The sequence below is a fragment of the Anguilla anguilla genome, chromosome 2, assembly GCF_013347855.1.
Source record: "Anguilla anguilla isolate fAngAng1 chromosome 2, fAngAng1.pri, whole genome shotgun sequence".
Classification (NCBI taxonomy): Eukaryota; Metazoa; Chordata; class Actinopteri; order Anguilliformes; family Anguillidae; genus Anguilla; species Anguilla anguilla.
In genome coordinates this window covers 33,624,603-33,650,618 of record NC_049202.1, presented here as the reverse complement: position 1 = coordinate 33,650,618, position 26,016 = coordinate 33,624,603, and the positions used below count along the sequence as shown (strand labels likewise).

The 26,016-nt window shown below is 39.1% G+C and overlaps 2 protein-coding genes and 1 long non-coding RNA gene across 3 annotated transcripts in view; 1 reads left to right on the top strand and 2 right to left on the bottom strand.

The window, feature by feature from the left end:
- The window catches only part of LOC118221884 (C-type lectin domain family 6 member A-like), a 100,520-nt gene that overhangs the window by 13,310 nt on the left and 61,194 nt on the right, over positions 1 to 26,016 (bottom strand). Inside the window, exons 2-3 of the mRNA XM_035407322.1 lie at positions 7,648 to 7,749; positions 6,864 to 6,949 (exon numbers count right to left, since the gene is read on the bottom strand). Of these exons, the coding sequence (XP_035263213.1) occupies positions 6,864 to 6,949; positions 7,648 to 7,749 (188 nt within the window). The remainder of the gene's footprint in view (positions 1 to 6,863; positions 6,950 to 7,647; positions 7,750 to 26,016) is intronic.
- The window catches only part of LOC118221903, a 136,980-nt gene continuing 111,986 nt past the window's right edge, over positions 1,023 to 26,016 (top strand). Inside the window, exon 1 of the long non-coding RNA XR_004764214.1 lies at positions 1,023 to 1,099. This is a non-coding gene — a long non-coding RNA (uncharacterized LOC118221903). The remainder of the gene's footprint in view (positions 1,100 to 26,016) is intronic.
- LOC118221888 (CD209 antigen-like protein A) lies at positions 5,517 to 22,226 on the bottom strand. Its single transcript, XM_035407328.1, has 8 exons — positions 21,940 to 22,226; positions 18,974 to 19,060; positions 18,494 to 18,595; positions 17,727 to 17,786; positions 17,406 to 17,557; positions 17,040 to 17,143; positions 16,493 to 16,633; positions 5,517 to 5,592 (listed from the first exon to the last, which is right to left on the bottom strand). Exons 1-7 carry the CDS (start codon positions 21,998 to 22,000, stop codon positions 16,495 to 16,497), a joined length of 705 nt encoding a protein of 234 aa, XP_035263219.1. The 5' UTR covers positions 22,001 to 22,226; the 3' UTR covers positions 5,517 to 5,592; positions 16,493 to 16,494.

The window sequence follows — 26,016 nt, the reverse complement described above, 5'->3', positions numbered from 1 at the left end:
CAAAATTTAACACAGTCTATTATTCTGGACAGGATGTGTCGATTTTGTCATCTCTTCGTTGTGCCTTCTAATGCCAATCCTGTAGCCTTCATCTAGCTGTTCAGCAGTGCTAAACCTGCCAAAAAAATTTAGTCTCATACTATTGTCTAGACGGCTGCGGCTACTTTCGTGCCATTTGCATTTTTCAGAAAGATGTTATAGGTCTTGTACCCCCGTCGTTGTCCACAAAGCTTTGGTGCCGACACTTTGAAATAGCAAACAGGGAAAGCAATAAAAGGCATTACTTACACCACATCCAGCTAGCCAACTCCATTTGTCATAACAAGAGCCCATTCCGGGTGTATGCTCGTCCTCGATCACTTGCCTGCTGCTGAATTTGTAAAATGGGTCAGTCCGGTCCAAGCTCCTTTATCCTCTTTTTTTCTTCCAGTGAACGCCTTGTGAAAGGGCGTTTTTGTAAGGAAATAACCAAATTTTCTACTTGTTTCTACTTGAAGTTGCCATCTCCTGAAAGTACCTGTCAGCTAGCTAAGGAGCAGGAGTACATCCGTACTTATATTAATGGTGGACGTGAACATGAAAGATAGCGTCGAGAATTGTCCAATCACATTAGATCAAAAAACATAAAAACAATACCAATTCGCTGCCAATAACGAAAATATGAGTGAAGCAAAAGTAGAAGCTATAATCAAGAAACTCACATAACCAAGTAGAATTAACTGATTGATTTAATAAATTACTAACCAGAATTATGATGTTAGAACTCCATCTAACCATCTCATGTAACTGTATAATCTTGTGCACCTGTAACCTGTGGCTGATTATTAATGAACTCAGGCTTAAGCACGCAATATGTATACATGAAATTGTATTCGTTAAAAGAAAAATCAGACCACGCTGAATCTCGTTGTGAAACAAAGGCCATGGTTTGCCCTGTTGGTGTTATTCAAGAAAATTCAGGCGGCGAAGATATAATCCAATCCATTGCACTCAGACGGCGACATTCACGAATGTTCGCGAAAGGGGGGCCACGTGACGCCTGTTCAGGGGCATGCCTGAGCAGCACTCTGCCTTACTGCTCATATTCAGCTACAGTTGTGTAGGTGAGTACTGGACGACAACTGCTGGGAAAACTGGTTTGCTAGTGGCAATATTAAGCAACAGAAGGCCGTATAGGGAGTCTGTTGAATTGTTTCCTTCTCAATGAGTCAATCTGGGCTGAAAACATTTTAGCAGTAAGGAGAATATGTTGTACTGCTTGTTATGTAGACTATACTTGTTATATTGCTTTGGATCTCTTTGGTCTGTGTGCAAGGTGAAATGGCAAGAACTGTGAGGGATATGAGCATTGTGTGGCTTTTACCCACTCCCCGCAAAATAAGGAGGGGATGTTTTCCACACGATGCTCTGCTCTGCTGTTAGGTCTCCCTCCAGGCGACAGTCATCATTTGATGATCGCTAAGGTCATGAGATAGCGTTTTGCTGTCTGACCGGACAGAATCTGACAACAGATCTTAGGGAAAGTTTGCCAAATGTGATCTATACACATAGTAACATGAATACATATTAATCAACGTAAACCAAATACATATTAAATGAATGCTAAGAAACGCAAGAGTCCTAGTGCAGGAATACAAAGATGTGTGTTAGGATTAGGCTAGGCAGGGGGTGTGCCGCAAGGGCTACCCACATAAGGCTGTCGTGCGAAGGCGGCACAAAAAGAGTGCTCCGCAGTCTCTGCATTGCGGTTAAGGCTAGGTACTAGTCATTTTAGTCTGCATATCAAGTTATGTTCCTGCACTATGTCAGTGATATCTGCACAGCTTATCCTACAGTTAATCAAAATAGACATGGAACTTAGAAGTTCCGAAGGGGGGAATGTGGGAAGGAAATGCATTTAAGATCACCAACCATCACTACCAAGATGGAGTATATTATTAACAAAAGAAGTATATGTAGAAATAGCAATGGCCAGATCTTGGTCAAAACAGTAATGATCTGTAGAGGTTTGCACTAAATATAAAACTCAAGCTGTAAAAGTCCATATACAATGAAAGCACAGCTTCTGGCATACATGGCCTTTCATACAAACGTGTTGTGAATGATAAAATCCCGCAGGAGATGAATGAAGTGAATACATGTCTGACGCCAAGAAGGGGAGGAAGACTTAGATAAGAGAAGGGAATGCCTATTTTTTAATTAAATAAAGGAAGGGGACTTGGAAATAATGGTGTCTGAAAAACGAGAAACAATGATGTATGAGAAAGAGTAAAGAAAAATGATGTAAGCATGAGGGAAAGTCCAAGCTTGAGCTCCACAACAGGAGGAGCTAACAAGATAGGATACAAGGGAGTGTTCGGCCCCAGGGGAGTTCAGTATGTCTTGTGTGTCTTGTCTGTGTGTGTGTGTCTTGTCTGTGTGTGTGCGTCTTATGTGTTTTCTGTGAAGTGTCTTGTGGAATGCTTTGAGAGTGTTTGTATTGATATGCGCAGATCAGCCCGGGTTCTTGCATGTTATCTTTGAATTACCTGCAATAAATTCAGTTGCATCAGACTCTCTGAAGTGTATATTTTGAAGAAGTATTCAACAGTGTGAGGAGAACACCCAGCTCTTCTGGCTCAGGCTGGGTCCTGTTTTTCCCACATGCCACCCCCCGAATGTGGGTAGAATTCAGCAATGGTGTGTAAATTGTTCACTTACTAGGCGCTTTGGCAGGTGACCTTCCAGTAGCATTTTCTATTTTAAAAATTATTGTAGTTTACAAAAGCCATCTGAAATAGTTAAATCAATTTGTGGTGATGCCACATGATACTACAACTCCCATGAGTGATGGGTGCACTCTGTGTGCTCATCCCATTGGCCATCTGCTTCACCCCTCTCTTGTTTCCTCAGTGGGAGAAGGTGAACTCAACCAAAATCAAACAGCCAAACACGGCACTGTACAACCAAATGTGTATAGGCGATAGCTATACTCATTGCAGCTGACAATAATTGCAGCATTAGACACAGAAAACAACAATGATTCATAAAGGAGCATGAACTTTATGCAAGTGAAAAAAATGCAAAAGATGTAAAAAAAAAAAAATATATATATATAGTTCTAAAGAGATCGTGATTACAGCTGGTCTGATTATTAGTTTTACACAGGTTTCCAGTCACAATATGAGAGCACTAATTTAAAATTTCCAGTTTTTCATATTTTCAAATACACTCATCAGACATGATGAAATCGCGCATCAATTTCAACAATCTTTTCTGAGATTGTTTTCCATCTTGTTGATCCTGCGATAACACAATTAAAATGCCTTTCTCCTGCTCCAGATGTTATACATGATATAGCATAGAAAGCTGTGCTACAGATCCAGGGCCAGGATTGAGTAGCAGCTTAGCATGTACAAGAAGCCAAAGTACTAGCTTTGTGATCACCAATAAACAACAAATAAAACAGCATCATGTAAACATCTGCATATTTCTTAGAAAACAGAGTATTTCTAAAAATAAAAAAGATGTGATCTGATAATAATGAGGACCTTCTTTCAATTGGTTTGTGTTTGCATTTTTTCATGGTTTTCACTCTTCTTGAATATCTGTCTTCCATTGTTTCACAATTTTTTTAATCACACTCATCCTATCGTTGGTTTATTCCATCTATTTTACACTCAGCCACAAGGTAGCGCTGTTACTTTTCAGTTTATGAGTACAAAAGAAAAAATGACAGAAATGATAAACATAAGGGCATTTCTTCCTTTCTAAACGTGAACACTAGATGCATAAATAATATACTTTCACATATAATATTCACAATATTTTAACTCAAATTAATAACATTACACAAGTGTTCACCTGACATAACTATGAGTACAAAGTTAATGTGTCTGAGTGGCAAAGTAATGCTGGTTAAGTGTGCGCGTGTGTGCGCGTGTGTGCGTGCGTGTGCGCGTGCATGCGCGCGCGTATACGTACTGTGTTTAATTTGTTAAATGTGTAATTTACTGTATATTTAGTAAAATTGTAACAGCATTCAAGGGGACTCACTTCTCTCGGGTTGATTTGGACTGTTTCATGACATCAAGTGACATCATGAGTTATATCACAGTTAGCCTAGGATCCTACATAAGCAGGTTTCATGCACCCTTTATAATGTTTAGCCATTAGCCAGGTGATATTGTTGGTAATGTCACATTTGGCATAATGTTGCATAAGAAGATGTTTTGCCACCCTTTATGAAGCACAACATTTGCTTATGCATGAAGCCATTATGTCAAGTTTATGAAAGCATTATATATACTACATAAAGCTTTTATTTTAACTTCCTTTAAAGTGTGAAAGTCACCACTTCTAAGGAAAGTGCTGGTTGCCAATAAAATTAGGAAACTGTAGCTGAACTGCACCACTTCTCAGATTATCATGTAAGATCTGCTCATGTTGAAGTGATGAGGAAATGATTACAAAGAAAGCAAGCAAACTAACAAAAAACTTTACTTGACACAGTTTAATACATTTTTTATATGTCTTCAAAAATGCATGGAATATCATTTTTAGTACTTTATCAGTTTGGTATTTATGAGTATTAATGTAGCATTTACACACACTCTTAGCTTGTGGACTTGCTTCTGTGATACAGCCAGATTGAGATTAATGTAACACAGGAACCACATAAGCCTAAATTCAATAAACATCAGTCCTTAAATTTGACTATCAATTGCAGCAAGGATTATAAAGCAAGGATATTACTTGTAAGTCAGAGTTGAGGATAAATGTTTATTGAATTTAAGTCATAGAGTCACATACCACTTGTTTACTTGTGGGTACATGTGGCTTATGTCTGGCAGCTTGCCATGTCCTCAATGTTGTTGCTCGTTGTCCTGGAGGAACACGTGATTCATTTGTTTTGCAAAACTGCTCTGTGGGGAACCGCTTGGCGCATAGAGCTGTTGAGGATGGCTGGCTCATTGGTAAGCATGATGTTTGACATTTAGTAACTCCAAACCTGCATAGTCAATGTTTTATCTAACCCTCCACGTTCCTTTCACTCTTAGGGGATAAGGGTTACCCGCTGAAGCAGTGGTTGATGACCCCACTGGCCGACCCCCTGTCACCGCGTGAGGTGCGCTACAATGAGGCGACCGTGAACGCGCTTCCAATTTACGACTGATTGGGATTTATCAACATACGCACGGGGATACGATTGAAACTAAGTGCCTCTGAACGTTTGATAAATGCGGCGGCAGTTGTTAATTTGTATAATTTTACGGGGAAACTTATGTGCATATTTACGAAATTATTGATAAATGAGGCCCAATTAACACATTTGCTTTTTTAGCAGTGACTGCTGTTCTTGATTTCAATTTAAATTTACAGTATCACAACAGCAAGATGAGGACTATTTAAAATGTATGGTTTTTGATATTTTTATACTTACAATATGTCCATAGAACCAATAATGTAATAGCTTAAATCTACTCTGCATGTACAGTCATTTTAATGCATTTAATAAAGCTTAGTCTCACAGATACATTTCTAGTAAAGGCAGCAGTATGTATATTCAATTCACAAGATGAGAGAACCAAAAACATACAATGATAAAAAATGGTTTAGGGGAGAAGAGCATTAGTCTCACAGATGAAATGATCGTCATTAGAACAGTCAAAAGCATACCATTCATTCATCATAAAGGCAAGGGCACAATAAGATCCATTTTTACCATCTGGCTCTCCACTCCCCCAGAATCTGTAAAGGATGCAAAGACTGAGACACAGAAGCTCTATTTCTCTGCTGTTTCCTACGGAGATACAGTGACTGCTTCTCATTCTCTGTCTGATTGCCATCTACGAGAGAGTTCAGACAGCGGAAATATATCTTGTTGGAAGATAATTCTGGATTAACTGTACTCATTAAATCAGCCTCATCGTACAAACAGAACAATATTAAAGATGAAAAGGGTAAAGTACACATAATGCAGTATCATAACCAGAAACATACCCAGTGACATATTTCACTGCAGTAACACAAACCTTAGACTGGCTACCATCAGAGGAACATTCATATTTCTGATCTGCCAAGATGTTGTTTAAAATTATACATAATTGTGTCTGTCTATATTTTTACGTCCTGTGCTGTTTCTGTAAGAATTCTTACCCTTCCTGCAGAGGGGTTCCATCCACCCAGAGCCAGTTACCCCCAGCTGCTGAGTAACGTAGTCCAATCCAGGTAAAGTGTTGCATTTTGTTGTTGATGAACCGCTCAAAACAAACAAAGAATGACCTCACTACTCACTCTGTAGATGTAGACACTGAGAGACAAACAGTCCACACTGACACTTTCTGGATCTGTGAGATACTGAGCTACAGCATGAGCCACACCTTACTGATAAATGCGATTCACTCATAGTGGTAATATTGAACACGTTAGATTGTAAGAACCAACACAAGATGAGAAACATAATTACATTTACAGTGGCTTCTTATGAATGCATGTTGTCAGTTTTATCTCCATCCACTCATTCACAATGATTTTACAGAGCCTTACCTGTTCCTCGTCACTCTCTATAATCACCAGGTCAGCTCCCCGTTCCTCGCAGTCACGGTGACTGTCTTCCCAGCTCTTCGTCTCATTAGAGAAGTAGTAACACTTTGAAGAGAACTGTGCCCAGCCCTGTGGACAGCGGTTAGACACACTGCCTGTACAGAAAGAACAAGCAGCAGACTCTGAGAATGATCTTTTCATATGTAACAGTGTAAAAGTAAATGCTTTTCTGCAGATGGACAACAGAGTAGCACCACTCACTGTGAACTGGAGGGACAGTACTGCTACAAAAAGAGGAGTTTCTTAATTACTTCATTGTACTTACTCTGTAGCTGGACTTTCTCTGTATTCATGGTGCTGTAGTTGCTTCTGAGCTCCTCCAGATCTCTCTCCAACATTGAATAGTTCTCTGATAGACTTGTATCTAATTCACAAGGGGAAATGCATTCCGTAGGAAAAATAAGTATCGATTAAGGAGTTTTACTGAATTTCACCTCAGTATGATACAGACTACTGTGCTAATCTGTGGAAACAGAAGCTTAAGCCCATGGGTTGACCACATCATTTGTTAAGTTTGTGAACTGTGAATGAATAAATTTAGGCAAACTAGGAAAAAAGTTTTTAAAGAATTTTTCATTTGTGTTGTTAAGTCAATTTACAAAGTTTTACAGAATTATGAACAATCTTTTTGTTTATTTGGGATTCATAAGAATATTGCAGTATACATTTAACAATGTGAATGAAAATATATATATATACAGATGGGTGACAAATTATATAAATTATGTAAGATTTTTTTATATATAAATTTTTTTCTAGGCAAAATTTCAAAGTAAAGACTACAATGTTGGATGGATTTTGGAGAAAAATAATGACCAACAATGATCAAGGCATCAACATCACATATTAGCTCTTATGTAGTAACTAATTTATTACTTAAAAACATTTATTTTTCTTAAAATAGAATCTACATCAATAGCTGGTTGATAACAGAGGGGATTGCCCAAAAGCCCAAAAGTTAATCCCACTATATGATATTCATTTGTAAAATGACAGAACAGATCTGTTTTTTACTTTAAAATGACATTTTACCAGGATCATAGTAAAGAGACAGTTACTCACAGAGGACACACAAGACTACTGTGGCAGCCAATAAGAGAGCACACAGCAGCCCCAGACCCACTGCAACCCGTCTGTAGGGATATGAGCTTTGCCCACTGTGCTCTGTGGTCAAGAAAACAGACAAGTTAAGCAGAATGTCTCATTTCTTTGATGTTTCATATATTTGTTCTTGTTGCTAGTTTTTATTTTAATTTCAAACCAAACATACTGCAATAAACTAAAGTTTTACAACAGCAAATAAAAATCCACTACTGCAAACTCTGATATTCGTCAATGTGACAAGCAAATATTCACCAAATAAAAATACAGGAGGCCTGCACTCCTAAATAAATATAAGAGTGTGGGCCTACTCCATTTCTATTTCAATTTTATGTGACTTAGGTCAAAAAATGTGTGCAGGATTTGAGCCTCTGTCCATTCAGGAGGCAACAGACAAGCGCATGCAGTCAGCTACCCCTTATTTTCATTGTAGCATTTCTATGCCATGCATTTTCTGCACTGGAAAACTATGCAACCGGCACAGAGAGATCGCAGGTTCCTAACTGACCAGGGGTGTCACTATTGAGCAAAGAGCAGGGGACACCTGTCCACAGAAACCCTCCCTCAATCCACAGGTGAAATGGTGGCCGGTCACACATTTCCAGATGGAACACACAAGCATTATCCAGATAGTGGGGCCCATCACTGCACTCACAATGCCTGAGACACACAAAACTTAAAATATTTTAAAGACAAAATACAGGATGTGCTTTTGATATTGCTGTGGTATGTAATAAATAAACAGTGTACCTACATGGTAACAGAGATAACGCATCACTGATCCTGCTCTTGGGACTTGTATGTACAAGTTGCACAGTAAATAAAAATCTCAGTTCTGCAGTTCAGTACTTGGTTGTGCCATTTCAGTTAATGTAAAAACACAGGTTCACTAAACAGTAAACAGTTTTATTTTCAGTAAACATTTTACTATGGTCTAAACTGCAATTAAACCAATATTGGTGTATACAGTTTGACTACTGAAATGAAGGAGTGGGCATACAGGGCAGGGGGAATGGCGATATCTGAATGTCAGAGGACCTATGACAAAATGTGTAGGTCAGCAGGGTGAAGATTCAAATGTTCTCTCAAAGAGTCTGAAGATCTACTCCTGTGACTTGTTCACTGTCTATATAAACTGCCTTAGTGAAAATGTTCCAGATGCTGCTTTTCATTTTATGCTGACAGCTGTATACTGTTTTGATTCTACCGTGAATAAAGCTCTTTAGAAACTGCAACATGTTTTTAATCTGGTGCAAGCTCAGTTTTTCCACCTGAAACTTGTTCTGGATGCTGAAAAAGCCAAGTTTATGGTTTTATTGAATAGTACTGTACGTAGGCTACACATCATTAAACCAAAGTATTACCACTTTATAAGGCCAATCTATAGAGCCTGTAACAGCCTATACTTAGGTTTCTTTCTTGATGATCAGCGGTCTTTTAACTATCACTTCCAACATCTGATTAAGAAGCGCAAGTTGAGTATTTACTTTAGAAATAAATCGAGTTTCTCTTTAAATGTACATTTGTCAAAGCTACCTTATTGCCAGTTTGTGATTATGGTAACCTGTGTTACTATCGTCTTCACATGATAAGACACAGTGTATCATGGAGCCCTGTGATTTATCACAAGTAGAAGCCTCACTCATCATTGCTCACTGTACTCAGTGTTTGGGTGGCTCGCCCTATCCATGCATCGACTTAGCCACAGGTATGTTTTCATTTACAAGACAATTTTGTGAATTCTTCCGAGCTACCTTTCTTGTTATTTGACCCAGAATTAGAGTGCATACCAGTTAGGATAACAGATACTTTGATAACGAAGGTTCCTACTGTCCGTACTGAGCTAGGTAAAAAGGCTTTTAACTTTTCTGCACTATCTGCCTGGAATAGCTTACAGAGGGAGGTTCGGCTCACAGACCTGGTTACTCTTTGAGAATTTAAATCAGTTATTAAAAGCAGAGAACTTCATGCAATTGGTCACTATGACTGTTTCTGAACTTATGTTTTTATCTGTATTGCACTATTGATTTTATGTAATTTATTTGTGTGGTTGGGTATCTAAGTGTGTGTGAAACAGGGCATTGCTGTGAAAGAACGTACAGGCTCAGTCAAACTGCCCTGTATAAATAAAGCTTAAATAAATAAGAGAATAGTAATTAGCAGCCAGCCGCGTCAGGCAGAGGAGTGCGGCTATGTATATATTGGGGCAAACAGCCACACTTTCGGGGGGGGAGTGGTAAAGTCAAGCTATGCTAACAGATACCAGCAGATTCATGTTCATATTAAGAAACGCTAGGTGGTTTGTCACATTCAAGATTCTAAAATGGTGTCTTGACGTCAATAAAACTGTTCGCTTAACAGTTTAAAATAGATATGACAACTGAGTCAATGGAAAATTAGAGTCAACAGTCACAGACAACCAGAAAGAATGAGATATAAACACTTTTTTAAAAATGTGTGTATTAGTGTCTTCAATTGACTAATATGAATTGCAATGCTCAACATTTTTGACTGTGCATACTCTGAACCAGTACCACTACAAGTCGAGAAAAATATTTACCTCTTGGGGGTAGCATCATCAACCCCCGGGTATACCACAGCCAGTTTTTTGCAACTTACATGCCCACCCCACGTCCATGCTTCCGGATGAGTGTCGCCATTTATATGAGCTGTTTATCTTAATCCATTAATTAAATTACAATTAAAATCCATAGGCCTACTTCTATTTTAAAATATCAAATAAGCCTAAATGCAAAATGGGTAGACTGCCACATGTAACTTAGTCATTCAGAGCTCCACACAAACTAACCAAGAATAACACCCTGTTTAACCCCTTTACACAAACAAGCGCTTTCTAATGGTCTCTTGACATTTATATGTAATAAAATTATATTCTAACATAACAATTGCCAACTCCAGCATTAACCTCCCTTTGCGTCTTACAATGATGCACATTGCAATAATTGATATGTTCTAATATTTCTCCAAATTAAAGTAATATACGGTAACACAAGAGGTCTTCGGGCAAGAGTGAGCTGATAGGTACGATCTGAGAGCTGGGAGCTGGGATAGCGAGCTATGAGGTGTGAGCTCAGATCAGGAAACTGGGAGCTGGGAGCTCGGCTCTAGGTGCAAGCTGGGAGCTACGAGCTCACAGCTCACACTTGAGGATTGAACTCTTACTAAAATCATTTTTGGATTCTATTTTGTTTTCCCTACGTTCTACTGATGTAATAAAAAAGATTCCACAAGCTCATTTAAAAGCGACAATGATCTCTTGATTATCCTGCTCTTTAATACACTGTGCAGGTGTTCTTACCTTTGTGCTGAGCTCCTGGACTGTTGAGTGAGGTCTGGCCCAGTGTGCTGTACACATCTTGGTCAGGACACGCCAGGTCAGTGTATATACCCTCTGAATCTTTGGAGACCAATGCTGCCATTTCTGACAACTGCTGCTAGTGCTCCGTCCAGTATTTCTTTTTATATATTTTCTGTCACTGTGGTCTGAGGTACTTGAGCAGAAAGAGGAAATTGCATTCAGGAAGCTGGTCAGGGCTTGACATTAATACCCCCCCCCCCCCCGCAAATGTGGGTAGAATTCAGCATTGGTGTGTAAATTGTTCACGTACTAGGCGCTTTGGCAGGTGACCTTCCAGTAGCATTTTCTATTTTAAAAATTATTGTAGTTTACAAAAGCCATCTGAAAGTTAAATCAATTTGTGGTGATACTACATGTGTTATGTTCTGTGCAAGGACCCAAACACAGATAAGATATGAATGGTATAGTGGTAAACGGGCAAAAAATCAGGAGATCAGATCAGATAGGCGAAGGTACAAAGGAACAGGCAAAAGAGAAGTCAAAACAAAGCGAAGGTCAAACCAGAAAGCAATCAAACAAAAGGGGCAGGCAAACTCGAAGTCGTACGGAAAAGGTGTCTCAGGAATCTCGATAAACAAAGGCTTACAAAACATCGGCACAGTGAATACGATCAACGTTCTGACAGGGAGCTGGTGGAAAAGACTGACATTTATACACTGGCAAGGTAACAATCAAGGAGGGGTTACGTGAGTGAGGGCGGAGTAACAAACAACATCCAGGTGAAGAACATTAGGATAACTAATTAAATGACAGGGGACTGACAAAACGCGGACTGGAATCACATAGACAACAATGATAACAGACAGCCTGGGTTTAGCAGGTAAAACACGTGCAGAGAGAGAGAGGTGCAGTTAGAGCAAGAGACAGGTGCAGGCAATTGCAGAACTCAGCGTTAGGGCAGACTAGAAAGAAAAGGGGTGGAGCTACAGCGCAGCATGGAAAAGGGGAGAATGGTTAATGTATTAGTATAGTGATTTAAACTATCAAAAACCCAAAACTAGTGTTTGTTAATCCATTAGTAATATTACCATGTTAGTATATTAATGAGGTTAGTACTTTACAATCTATAAATTAGTAAGGATTAGTAGAAATTAGTAAAACTAGATATAAGCAGGAAGTAAGTAAAACGAGACTGGAAAGAATGGGGGAAACCACGAAAACCCAGAACCACCCGAATAGTGAAATCACGCAAATACAGGGGAGTAAAGCAGCTCAGGGAACACAGACACAGAGCCGGCACTGGGGAGACAAGTGACCGGGAGAATAAAAATACTGGGACGGAGGATGTGAAAAATAATAAACTTACAGAAACATAAAATAAACACTAACAGCAAACAGATACTAATACAGACTACAACAACATGATACTACAACTCCCATGAGTGATGGGTGCACTCTGTGTGCTCATCTCATTGGCCACCTACTTCACCCTTCTCTTGCTTCCTCAGTGGGAGAAGGTGAACTCAACCAAAATCAAACAGCCAAACACGGCACTGTACCTCAAAATGTGTGTAGGTGATAGCTATACTCATTGCAGCTTCAAAGTGTTTGTTTAGTGACACTCCACACCAGTGGAGAGCGATTCAAGTTCTCCAGTTCTCATTGGGAAACGGAGAGCTGACAATAATTGCAGCATCAGACACAGAAAACAACAATGGTTCAGTAAAGGAGCATGAACTTTATGCAAATGAAAAAAATGCAAAAGATGGAAAAAAGAAAATACAGTTCTAAAGAGATTGTGATTACAGCTGGTCTGATTATTCGTTTTACACAGGTTTATAGTCACAATATGAGAGCAGTAATTAAAACTTTCCAGTTTTACATATTTTCGAGTACACTCATGGGACATGATGAAATCACGCATCAATTTGAACAATCTTTTCTGAGATTGTTTTCCATCTTGTTGATCCGGCGATAACACAATTAAAATGCCTTTCTCCTGCTCCAGATGTTACACATGATATAGCATAGAAAGCTATGCTACATATCCAGGGCCAGGATTGAGTAGCAACTTAGCATGTACAAGAAGCCGAAGTACCAGCTTTGTGAACACCAATAAACAACAAATAAAACAGCATCATGTATACATCTGCGCATTTCTTAGAAAACAGAGTATTTCTAAAAATGAAAAAGATGTGATCTGATAATAATGAGGACCTTCTTTCAATTGGTTTGTGTTTGCATTTTTTCATGGTTTGCACTTTTCTTGAATATCTGTCTTCCATTGTTTCACAAATTTTTTAATCACACTCATCCTATCGTGGGTTTTTTCCACCTATTTTACAATCAGCCACAAGGTGGCAGTGTTACTTTTCAGTTTATGAGTACAAAAGAGAAAATGACAGAAATGATAAACATAAGGGCATTTCTTATTTTCTAAACGTGAACACTATATGCATAAATAATATACTTTCACATATAATATTCACAATATTTTAACTCAAATTAATAACATTACACATAAGTGTTCACCTGACATAACTATGAGTACAAAGTTAATGTGTCAGAGTGGCAAAGTAATGCTGGTTAAGTGTGCGCGTGTGTGCCTGCGTGTGCGCTTATACGTACTGTGTTTAATTTGTTAAATGTGTAATTTACTGTACATTTAGTAAAATTGTAACAGCAGTCAAGGGGACTCACTACTCTCGAGTTGATTTGAACTGTTTCATGACATCAAGCGACATCATGAGTTATATCACAGTTAGCCTAGGATCCTACCTAAGCAGGTTTTATGCACCCTTTATAATGTTTAGCCATTAGCCAGGTGATATTGTTGGTTATGTCACATTTGGCATAATGTTGTATAAGAAGATGTTTTGCCACCCTTTATGAAGCACAACATTTGCATATGCATGAAACCATTATGTCAAGTTTATGATGGCATTATATATACTACGTAAAGCTTTTATTTTAACTTCCCTTAAAGTGTGAAAGTCACCACTTCTAAGGAAAGTTGTGCTGGTTGCCAATAAAATTAGGAAACTGTAGCTGAATTGCAGCGCTTCTCAGATTATCCTGTAAGATCTGGTCATGTTGAAGTGATGAGGAAATTATTGAAACAAATGATTACAAAGAAAAAAAAAGATGAAATTGAAGCAGAATATTTCAGCAGCAAACTAACATAAATAACGAAAACTTTACTTGACACAGTTTAATACATTTTTAATATGTCTTCAAAAATGCATAGAATATCATTTTTAGTACTTTATCAGTTTGGTATTTATGAGTATTAATGTAGCATTTACACACACTCTTAGCTTGTGGACTTGCTTCTGTGATACAGCCAGACTGAGATTAATGTAACAGAGGAACCACATAAGCCTAAATTCAATAAACATTAGTCCTTAAATTTGACTATCAATTGCAGCAAGGATTATAAAGCAAGGATATTACTTGTAAGTCAGAGTTGAGGATAAATGTTTATTTATTTTAAGTCCTAGAGTCACATACCACTTGTTTACTTGTGGTTACATGTGGCTTATGTCTTCAGGACACAGCCTCTGTTTGGAGAGCCTTTATGAGATAGTGAGTAACTAGGTACTGAGAGCTCTTTCTATTAGCTCATACTTTCACACAATGGGCCTCATTTATCAAGCAACATACGAACAAAATGTCTCGCAATTCCTCTGTACCAACATTTACACATGAAAACTGGGATTTATCAAAGTTTTTGGGAGTCCAACTTGTTCGGACGTGCAAAGGAAATTTACGAAAACCTGAGACCACACGCGGAGTGTGTGTAAACTTCGCAGTTCGTCTTTTAACTTGAATTTTTCACTTTTATTGATGAAATTGGTCATTAAATGGGCTTCTTTGTCTACGTATTTTGTCATGAAATATTGAAATATCATAAAGAAAGATAAATTATAAAGAAACTGACATAAACTGGTTGCGAATACTATTTTAATTAAGTAAAACAAAAATGTTTGAAATGAGTAATAGCATTACAAAGAGTTATGATTTCATAATTGCAGTTTTATATTTTTTAGATACTTGATGAGAAATACTATTTAAATGGCCAAAATGCTGTTAAGTCCAAGCTTGCAATGGCGGACCTTGCACTATTAGAGGATTTGGCGAGAGCACTTCGGCGAGATCGCATTTTCAGGGACCGGTGTGACTTTTTTGCCAAGGATGCCGAGTGGTTCATGAGTCGGTTCCGAATCCCTAGAACCCTTCTAAATTGAGGCTGTGCAACATCTTAGAGGCAGGCTTAACGAGGCAAACAAGAAGATCTTATGCCATTCCAACACATGTCCAAGTTCTGTCAGTGCTTGGCTTTTTGGCCACTGGCACTTTCCAGAGGGAGATTGGTGACCGGTCTGCAATATCCCAACCCTCCATGAGCCACATACTGTCCAGTGTGCTTAATTCTATTGTTAAACTAGCCCCGGAGTATATTCGAGTTCCCTACAGTGCGCAGAGCCAAATTGGTATCAAACAGGCCTTTTCCAATCTGGCCGGCCTTCCTAATACGATCAGTGCCACAGATTGTACCCATGTGCACATTAAAGCTCCATCCACCGACACCTTTGCTACTTGAATAGGAAGGGATATCATTGCATCAACGTCCAATCTGGCAGCTTGCCATGTCCTCAATGTTGTTGCTCGTTGGCCTGGAGGAACACATGATTCATTTCTTTTGCAAAACTGCTCTGTGGGGAACCGCTTGGCGCATAGAGCTGTTGAGGATGGCTGGCTCATTGGTAAGCATGATGTTTGACATTTAGTAACTCCAAACCTGCATTGTCAACGTTTTATCTAACCCTCCACGTTCCTTTCACCCTTAGGGGATGAGGGTTACCCGCTGAAGCAGTGGTTGATGACCCCACTGGCCGACCCCCTGTCACCGCGTGAGGTGCGCTACAATGAGGCGACCGTGAACGCGCTTCCAATTTACGACTGATTGGGATTTATCAACATACGCACGGGGATACGATTGAAACTAAGTGCCTCCGAACGTTTGATAAATGCGGCGGCAGTTGTTAGTTTGTATAATTTTACGGGGAAACTTATGTGCATATTTACGGAATTTATTGATAAATGAGGCCCAATGAACACATTTGCTTTTTTAGCAGTGACTGCTGTTCTCGATTTCAATTTCAATTTACGGTATCACAACAGCAAGATTAGCACCATTTCAAATGTATGGTTTTTGATATTTTTATACTTACAATATGTCCATAGAATCAATAATGTAATAGCTTAAATCTACTCTGCATGTACAGTCATTTCAATGCATTTAATAAAGCTTAGTCTCACAGATACATTTCTAGTAAAGACAGCAGTATGTATATTCCATATATTCCCAACAGAAACGGTAACATTGTGGTCTGCTTATTGGTCCTGTGTTTGACTGTCAAAGCTGGCATGGGCAATGGCCTCTCACAAGATGAGAGAACCAAAAACATACAATAATAAAAAATGGTTTAGGGGAGCAGAGCATTAGTCTCACAGATGAAATTATGGTCATTAAAACAGTGAGAAGCATTCCATGGATTCACATTAGGGGCACTCACGGCACAACCAGATTCATTTTTACCATCTGACTTTCCTTTCCCCCAGGATCTGTAAAGGAAGCAAAGACTGAGACACAGAAGCTCTACTTCTCTGCTGTTTCCTAGGGAGATACAGTGACTCCTTCTCATTCTCTGTCTATTGCCATCTATGAGAGAGTTCTGACAGCGGAAATAAATCTAGTTGGAAGATAATTCTGGATTAACTGTATTCATTAAATCAACCTCATCGTACAAACAGAACAATATTAAAGATAAAAAGGGTAAAGTACACATATGCACTATCATAACCAGAAACATACCCAGTGACATATTTCACTGCAGTAACGCAAACCTTAGACTGGCTACCATCAGAGGAACATTCATATTTCTGATCTGCCAAGATGTTGTTTAAAATTATACATGATTGTGTCTGTCTATATTTTTACATCCTGTTCTGTTTCTGTAAGAATTCTTACCCTTTCTGCAGAGGGGTTCCATTCATCCAGTGCCAGTTACCCTTAGCTGCTGAGTAACGTAGTCCGATCCAGGTAAAGTTTTTTATTTGTTCGTTGATGAAACACTGAAAACAAACACAGAATGACCCTCACTGCTTACTCTGTAGATGTAGACACTGAAAGACAAACAGTCCACACTGACACTTTCTGGATCTGTGAGATACTGAGCTACAGCATGAGCCACACCTCACTGATGAATGCGATCCACCCATAATGGTAATATTGAACATGTTAGGTTGTAAGAACCAACACAAGATGATTCTTATGAATGCATGTTGTCAATTTTATCTCCACCCAATCATTCACAATTATTTTACAGAGCCTTACCTTTTCCGCTTTACTCTCTATAATCACCAGGTCAGCTCCCCATTTAATGCAGTCACTGCGACTGTCTGTCCAGCTCTTCGTCTCATTAGAGAAGTAGTAACACTTCGAAGAGAACTGCGTCCAGCCCTGTAGACAGCGGTTAGACACATTGCCTGTACAGAAAGAACAAGCAGCAGACTCTGAGAATGATCTTTTCATTGTAACAGTGCAAAAGTAAATGCTTTTCTGCAGATGGACAACAGAGTAGCACCACTCACTGTGAACTGGAGGTACAGCACTGCTACAAAAAGAGGAGTTTCTTAATCACTTCATTATACTTACTCTGTAGCTGGACTTTCTCTGTATTCATGGTGCTGTAGTTGCTTCTGAGCAGACTTGTATCTAATACACAAGGGGAAATGCATTCCTTAGGAAAAATGAGTATAGATTAAGGAGTTTTACAGAATTTCACCTCAGTATGATACAGACTACTGTGCTAATTTGTGGAAACAGAAGCTTAAGCCCATAGGTTGACCACATCATTTGTTAAGTTTGTGAACTGTGAATGAATAAATTTAGGCAAACTAGGAAAAAGGATTTTTAAGAATTTTTAATTTGTGTTGTTAAGTCAATGTACTAATTTACACAGTTTTAGAGAATTATGAACAATCTTTTTGTTTATTTGGGCTTTATAAGAATATTGCAGTATACATTTAACAATGTGAATGAAAATATATATATACAGATGGGTGACAAATTATATACATTATGTAAGATTTCTTTCTATATAATTCTTTTTCTAGGCAAATTTCAAAGTAAAGACTACAATGTTGAATGGATTTTGGAAAAAATAATGACCAACAATGATCAAGGCATCAACATCACATATTAGCTCTTGTGTAGTAACTAATTTATTACTTAAAACATTTATTTTTCTTAAAATAGAACCTACATTAATAGCTGGGTGAAAGCAGAGGGGATTGCCCAAAAGCCCAGAAGTTAATCCCACTATATGATATTCATTTGAAAAATGACAGAACAGATCTGTTTTTTACTTTAAAATGACATTTTACCAGGATCACAGTAAAGAGACACAGACAGTTACTCACAGAGGACACACAGGACTACTGTGGCAGCCAATAAGAGAGCACACAGCAGCCCCAGACTCACTGTAGCCCGTCTGTAGGGAAGTGAGCTTTGCCCACTGTGCTCTGCGGTCAAGAAAACAGACTAGTTAAGCAGAATGTCTCATTTCTTTGATCTTTTATATTGTTGTTCTTGTCGCTAGTCTTTTTTATTTCAAACCAAACATACTGCAATAAACTAAAGTTTTACAACAGCAAATAAAAATCCACTACTGCAAACACTTTCACCTACGCAACTACCAAATATTCACTAAATAAAAATACAGGAGGCCCTCTCTCCTAAATAAATATAAGAGTGTCGGCCTACTCTATTTCTATCATAATTTATGTAATGACATTAGGTCAAAAAACTATCAACTCTTCAGAAGAAAAGCAAGTGTGCAGGACTAGATCCAATTTTCCAATTTTTCTGAGAGAACGTCTTTTAAGGCGTTTGCGACAGACCTGCTGAACCACAGTGGCACACAGTGTTGGAGGCGGTAGGGTTGATGACTTTGACCTCAGAATAGGTTACGTCTTCATCCGGAGTTGCTGAGAGAGGATGGGGGGTACATTTGTAACTTCAATTAATTTGGTTCATTTTTATATGCATGCAGGCACAAATATGTGGGGAGAAAGATCAAAAAAGTGCTCAAGTTGAAAACACTCAAAATCTTTCAACATTTATGGGGTGTTTATGCTGATCTGCAGAAAGAAAGGCAGATGATAGTGTGTATGGAAGGGGAAATAATGCAGACACAATGTCCTCTGACCATTCAGGAGGGAGCAGACAAGCACATGCAGTCAGCTACCCCTCATTTTCATTGTAGCCCAAGAGCATTTCTATGCCATGCATTTTTTGCACTGGAAGACTATGAAGCTGGCACAAACAGATTGCAAGTTCCTAACTGACCAGGGGTGTCACTATTGAGCAATGAGCAGGGGAAACCTGTCCACAGAAACCCTCCCTCAATCCGGGGGTGGCCGATTACTCTTTCCCCATGGAACACACAAGCACAGTCAGAACATTATCCAGATTGTGGGGCCCATCACTGCACTCAAAATGCCTGAGAGATTCAAACTTGTTGATGGACAGATTCTCTTCCTCTTTTGTGTACAGATACATGATCAGTAATGAAATAATGAAATTAAAATCATATTTCAAAGGTGGTTTGTCTTCAATAAACCCAAAAATGTTTTGTAAATTCAAAAAAAAAAAATATTTTGGTTTCAGTAAAGTCATTTTTCAGGGCATTTTATGATTCACTACAAATGCCTCTAAGCAGTGACCTTCCTGAAGTGCACAGTGCTTGTACCTGGTATTTTCTATTGCTGTAGTTTCACCCACAAACTGTTCATAAGTGTAATACGAAATTAACTTGTGATGAATGCTTAAAAAGGGTAATGGTACATTTCTGGCTCCTGGTTGGATAATGCCTGCTGTATAGGTGGAGGGCTTTAATGTAGGTATAGCTCCTGATTGGAGGGCTGTAGTGTAGGTATAGCTCCTGATTGGAGGGCTGTAGTGTAGGTATGGCCCCTGATTGGAGGGCTGGAGTGTAGGCATGGCCCCTGATTGGAGGGCTGTAGTGTAGGTATGGCCCCTGATTGGAGGGCTGTAGTGTAGGCATGGACCCTGATTGGAGGGCTGTAGTGTAGGTATGGCCCCTGATTGGAGGGCTGTAGTGTAGGCATGGCCCCTGATTGGAGGGCTATAGTGTTATATAATGGTCTGGGAGCTGGACTATAAACCCACATGCAGAGGATTTGAGTCCTGATTGCGGTGCTGGCGTTGTACTCTTGAGGAAAAGTTAAATTAAATTGCTTTAATCAAACTAGCCAGCTGCATAAATGGATTGTATGTTTAAAAAAATGCAAGCTGCATTGGATAAGAGTGTCTACTAAATGTCAAAATGTACGTGCAAACGCTGGGAAGCTGTCACAGTTCCTGCTGGGCCTTGACAAAGGGCGGCAGCTCCTCAGCCCTAGATTCATTTTATTTTGTGTAAATTAGTGCCTACTGTTGTACCAGTGGTTTTTTGGTTTGAGCATGTGTTGTTTCATTTTCACAGTTTGTTTCATCTGTTAGTGTTAGGGTTTAAGTTCCTGGATTCTTGACTCGAGTCAATTTGGTCATGTCGAAATCAACGTACTTGTCTACTATTGAGTATACCAGTCATACAAATTTGGATACGGCCTCAGTCTTCTTGTGTTCCAGTGTTCCCCTAGCCCTGTGTTTCTAGTCCTCGTTCTTCTGCTTATGCTATTTGCTCATTTGTTATTTAATATATTTTTTATATAAAAGCCCTGTGATTTTAGCTTGAAAACCTCTCGAGTGTTTTCTCTGCAACTCGGTACTGTGCACCAGCTTGATAAGATGGAAATGCATTCAACGTTTCTGTGCCAGTCCTCATTTTGTCCCCATTTAATGCTACACCTCTCAAATAAGTTATGTTTAAATATTTTTTTAAATCAAACTTTATTATATTAATGGGTAAGAATAAAACGTATTGCAGATCAAGTGCTATGATTTAAATGGGTGGGGATTACAAACTCCAGGTTTCATCCACTAAATTGCTTGCAGTTTACAGTTTATGAAAACTTTCTCTGGAAAGATCACATCCAGTTTATCAGTAATAAAGTAATGTAATCCAGTGGTATCATCAGAAAACTGAGTGGCTTAGTTAATCAGACTTGCAGACTTGTTAATCAGATATGTACTACATCTTAATTTACCCATTTCTCATTTACTGCAACATTATCTGGGCAAGTACGTATGCTGCCAATCTACATAAATTCACTTCACTCAAAAGAAATTTGCACGGCTAGCCACCTTTTCTGATTACTCGCCACCATCTGCCCCTCTGTTTAAGAAACTCGATATCTTTTTGATTTAAAACATTAACATACTTCAACCATGCACATTCATCTACAAATACATTTAGCTTTCAAATTTGCTGCCCAACTCATTCATTCAATGGATTCTTTGAGATTAATTCCCAAATTCACTCACACTCACTCACATACGCATGATTGTTTTTTTGTTTGTTTTTGTTTTGTTTTTTATAAAGATTTTTGTTATTGTATATCGTATAATTTGACTTTCTCAGTGAGGTCATTTTATAAGCCCAGTTGGGATTCAGACCTCTCTACGACACATCATTTTGTTTAATATTGTATTCATTGTTCTTTTTTGTTTATGCAAATACATAAAACCCAACAATATGAATTGTGTTATCTCAAATCTAATGTGCTGGACTGCTAAGCCAAAACAACAAAAATTGTGTCACTGTCCAAATAATTTATATTAAACAAAAGAGTGAGAAGGAGAATGAAGGAGAGAAAGATTGAAACGTATTGATAGAACATAAAACATTAACAATAAGCATTAAATAATCCAGAATTTACATTCAGAAAACAGAGTAACTCACCTGCAGTCCCCTGCCTACAGTTCTTCTTGAACTTCATAGATGAATAAAATACCTCACTCATTGCGGCTATTGAAACACCTTAACCATTGAGAGAGAAGAAGGAGAAGAGAGGCAGAACTAGCAGGAGAATGCAGAAATTCAGATATTTGGTTAATATTTTGTCATTTAACATGCAGATATCTGCTCCCTCTCCCTCTCTCTGTCTGTCTGTCTCTGCCTCAGTCTCTCTTTTTGCTATCTTTCTTTCTATATACAGGAAGTACATATAACAATTTCTATAAATAGCTCATACAATGGCTCAATAGCTCATTTTGCTACAGTAGGAAAATATTACAAAGGCGGGATAAATAACCATATACGTATCTGGATTTCATGCCAGCATCTCATAATTATTTGAATGGCTCAATTATTTGTATTTATGTTTGGTTACTGAGCTACTGGATGATGAAGACTGTTCTTGTGTCTTTTTATGTCACTATATGAAGCTTTTTTATCATGGTCTAATCCAATGGTTCCCAACCTTGGTGCTGGGGCACCTGTTTGCATGCTGGTTTTCACTGAATCGTAGTTGCAATCCCAGAATTGTAACAAGCTGTAAATTTTCTTTTATTAGATGCATTTCATGTTTACCCTCTTAAGACATATTTTGTCAGAAATAGTTATTCCTGTCATGTAGAATAAACATCTCATGTTCACATTGTGCTTATTATAGCAATTAATTACATAAAAATACACTCTCAGAAATAAAGGTACACAACGGTACTAATTCTGGACAAGTACAAAACTGTACCTCTAAAGGTACTAGTGACAAGCGATTTTACCTTTCTAGGTACTGAATGGTACCTTTTATCTGGTAAAGGTACAGTTCTGTACCTTCAATGGGTACTGCTTGTCACTGTGGCAGTACCTAGAAAGGTACAATCGCTTGTCACTAGTACCTTTAGAGGTACAGTTTTGTACTTGTACAGAATTTGTACCCTTGTGTACCTTTATTTCTGAGAGTGTCAGAGGAGGTTTTAGGGCCACCTATGGCCACCCCAGATCTGATAGGTAGTTGGTCAAGTTCATCAACACAATAAGGCGGGACAAACGCTGGTCAATCAATGATGACAGCTGATCTGCTGATATAGGACCAGTTTGCCATTTCCAACTAGGCCTACTACAGTAATGATAGGACTGAGGCCGTGAGAGCTGATCTCTGGTCAGTGGACTTTTGACCATGAGTCAGAAAAAAAGCAGGTCTCGAAATCGGAAGTACTTGAGCACGCCACCGGCTGCATCCACATGCTGGTTGTCAGACTCAGGACTCAGGACTCCGGGTCACAGTGAGGACAAATGGACAAAAGCTGACATCTATCGATTGTGAGAGGTATGGTCATTTAATGTTTAGTTATGTCGACTTTCCCTCTGAATGTGTGAAAACTTTATCTAGCACTTAGCAGCAGCTAAATGTAGGCGAACTACACAGTACAAGCTTGCTAGTCTGACTGCAAACCAAACAGCAGTTAGCATTTTGTTTTGCTATCGTTATCCAGATACTGCCATGAAATATGAAATGCTGTGTTTTCTGAATTGAAGACTGAGATGGTGTAAATAAGTAAGGAATAAACCACGACGGGCTGTCCTGTTATTGGAAAATAATGTACGACGGGCTTGGTGATGCGGCTGAGGCGAAGCCAAGGTTAGAATGCTAGCTAATAATAATTACGATATAATAATTCAAAACGGAATCTTATGTTTAGCCTCCTGGCTCACATTGTGCGTTGGAAGCACAATCAATTTATAAAACTGCAAAAAGCACAGCATATTTGCTAGCTATCAACATCATAATTAAGGTTAGTTAGCCAGCTGCAGTAACGTACATTTATTAATTGCTGTCAGAAGCACTGTTTTGTTTACCAGACAGATTTTCTGCAACCACATAATCATATTATTACATTCACAATAATTAGCGAATATCTGCGTATTTTATTTATTTTGTAATGCTGTTCATGCAATTTAAAATACGTTTGTACTTCGTTATTTGAGTGCTACCAATCTATTTTTCTTGGGTACCTTGGATTTGAAGCAGATCCGCTCCGCGTCCGGTACCGGACTGCTTCAATCAATAAAATTTTATTTGTATAGCGTATTTTACAGCAGTTGTCACAATATGCTTTACAGACAACCCTGGCCTAAACCCCCACAGGTGCAAGCCTAAGGCAACAGTGGCAAGGAAAAACTCCCTGTAGCAGATGGGAAGAAACCTTGGAAAGAACCAGGCTCAAGGGGAAAACCCATCCTCCTCTGGTCAGCTCAGGGTGCCGACTGTTGACCAACATGTCAGTCAGTTTTATAGAGTTTATGATGTGGCTCAGATGATGGGTGGGGCCAGGTGGCAGTGATGGGGAACAGCAGGTGGCGACAGATGTGGGCAGGGTGGAGGCAATGACGAAAGAGGGGCTGGACCACAGAGGTGGGGGAGACCAGACGACTCTCAAAGCACTCTCGAAGGTTGGGGCAAAAGCCCCGCCGGCAGCGTGGGGAAGTGGGTAGAAACGGCAATTAGGGAATTTGCAAGACAGTGGGTAAAGTGGCAGTAGTATGTATTGGGGGGACCTCGCCAGGAGTAATGTATGGCTGCATAGCTAATAGGACAGGGATGGAGAGCCCATGCAGTCATAGGGGTGGACAACCATACCCGCCTATAAAGAGCCAGCCCATGTAAAGTCGGGTCACAGCTGATTGACAGGTGACAGTAAGGAAAGGATTGCCACCCACAAAGCTCTATGACTACAGGCTTCTCCCACCCTGTCTCCAGACTATAACTGATTATAAGCCTGAGCATAGAGGTGCGTTTTTAATCTAGATTTAAATATTGAGACTGAGTCTGACTCCTTTATAAATTTTGGAAGCTGGTTCCACAGTAGCGGGGCTCTGTAGGAGAAAGCCCTTCCACCCTTTAGGTTTTTGGAAATTCTTGGGACTACCAAGTAGCCTGCGTCTTGGGATTGGAGTGACCTTGTGGGGTTATAAGGTAGGAGCAGATTAGTTATGTACACAGGTGCACGTACATGCAGAGCTTTAAAAGTCAGGAGCAAAACCTTGAAATCTATCCTATGCTTAATGGGTAGCCAGTGTAGCAACCCTAGCACTGGTGTAATGTGCTCATACTTCTTAGTTCTGGTCAAGATACGAGCAGCTGCATTCTGCACTAGCTGGAGACTCGTTAACGGGTTATTAGGGCAGCCAGATAGTAGGGCAGTACAGTAATCTAACCTAGACGTAACAAACGCATGGATCAATTTTTCAGCATCCCCGACTGACAGGAAATGTCTAATTTTAGCTATGTTGCATAGCTAAAAGAAGGAAATTCTGGATATGTTTTTTGTATGTGTGTCAAAAGATAGATCAGGATCAATGGTGACACCAAGGTCTTTAACAACAATATTAGGTTCAGCCAAACAACCATCACAGTTTAAGGTGAGAGTAGGAGTAGTAAGGTGAGTAATATTTTGGGACCTAAAACCAACATTTCGGTCTTATCTGAATTTAGGAGCAGAAAATTTGAAAGCATCCAAACCTTGATATCTACAATACAGACCTCTAACCGTGAAAGTGGCAGTGCTTCGCCAGGTTTCATTGAAATATAAATCTGTGTATCATCTGCATAACAGTGGAACTCTACGCCATGTGCCTGGATAATATTGCCAAGTGGTAGCATATATAGCGAGAAGAGTACTGGTCCTAGTACTGATCCTTGTGGAATACCGTATTTCATTATTGAGGAGCTGGACTCTTCTTCTTTTAATTCAAATCCGCACTCATGTTAATGAATGAGTCTATTCACACAGCCCGCGGATTGCGTGCCTGGCCGCGGACGTGAAGCTTTCTTTTCAGCCTCGGCTCTATTTTTTCAACCTTGCGCAAAGCGGATAAACTGTTTGAATAGATTGGCCAATTGGAGAGCGGTTTAGAATAGTTTTATAGGACAGGGATTGGACAATACATATTTGACGCCACGTTCACCATTTTGGATCTGTGAACAGGTACCTAAGAAAAATAGATCGGTAGCACTCAAATAACGAAGTACAAACG

Bases quoted from the DNA above. Each gene is read 5' to 3' on its own strand.
- LOC118221888 (XM_035407328.1), bottom strand. From the start codon at position 22,000: ATGAGTGAGGTATTTTATTCATCTATGAAGTTCAAGAAGAACTGTAGG. The intron at 18,596-18,973 runs GTCTGTCGCAAA...TCTTGACCGCAG, and splicing joins GTGCCACTGTGGTTCAGCAG to AGCACAGTGGGCAAAGCTCA. The intron at 17,144-17,405 runs GTAAGGCTCTGT...GTTTGTTTTCAG, and splicing joins TAGAGAGTAAAGCGGAAAAG to TGTTTCATCAACGAACAAAT.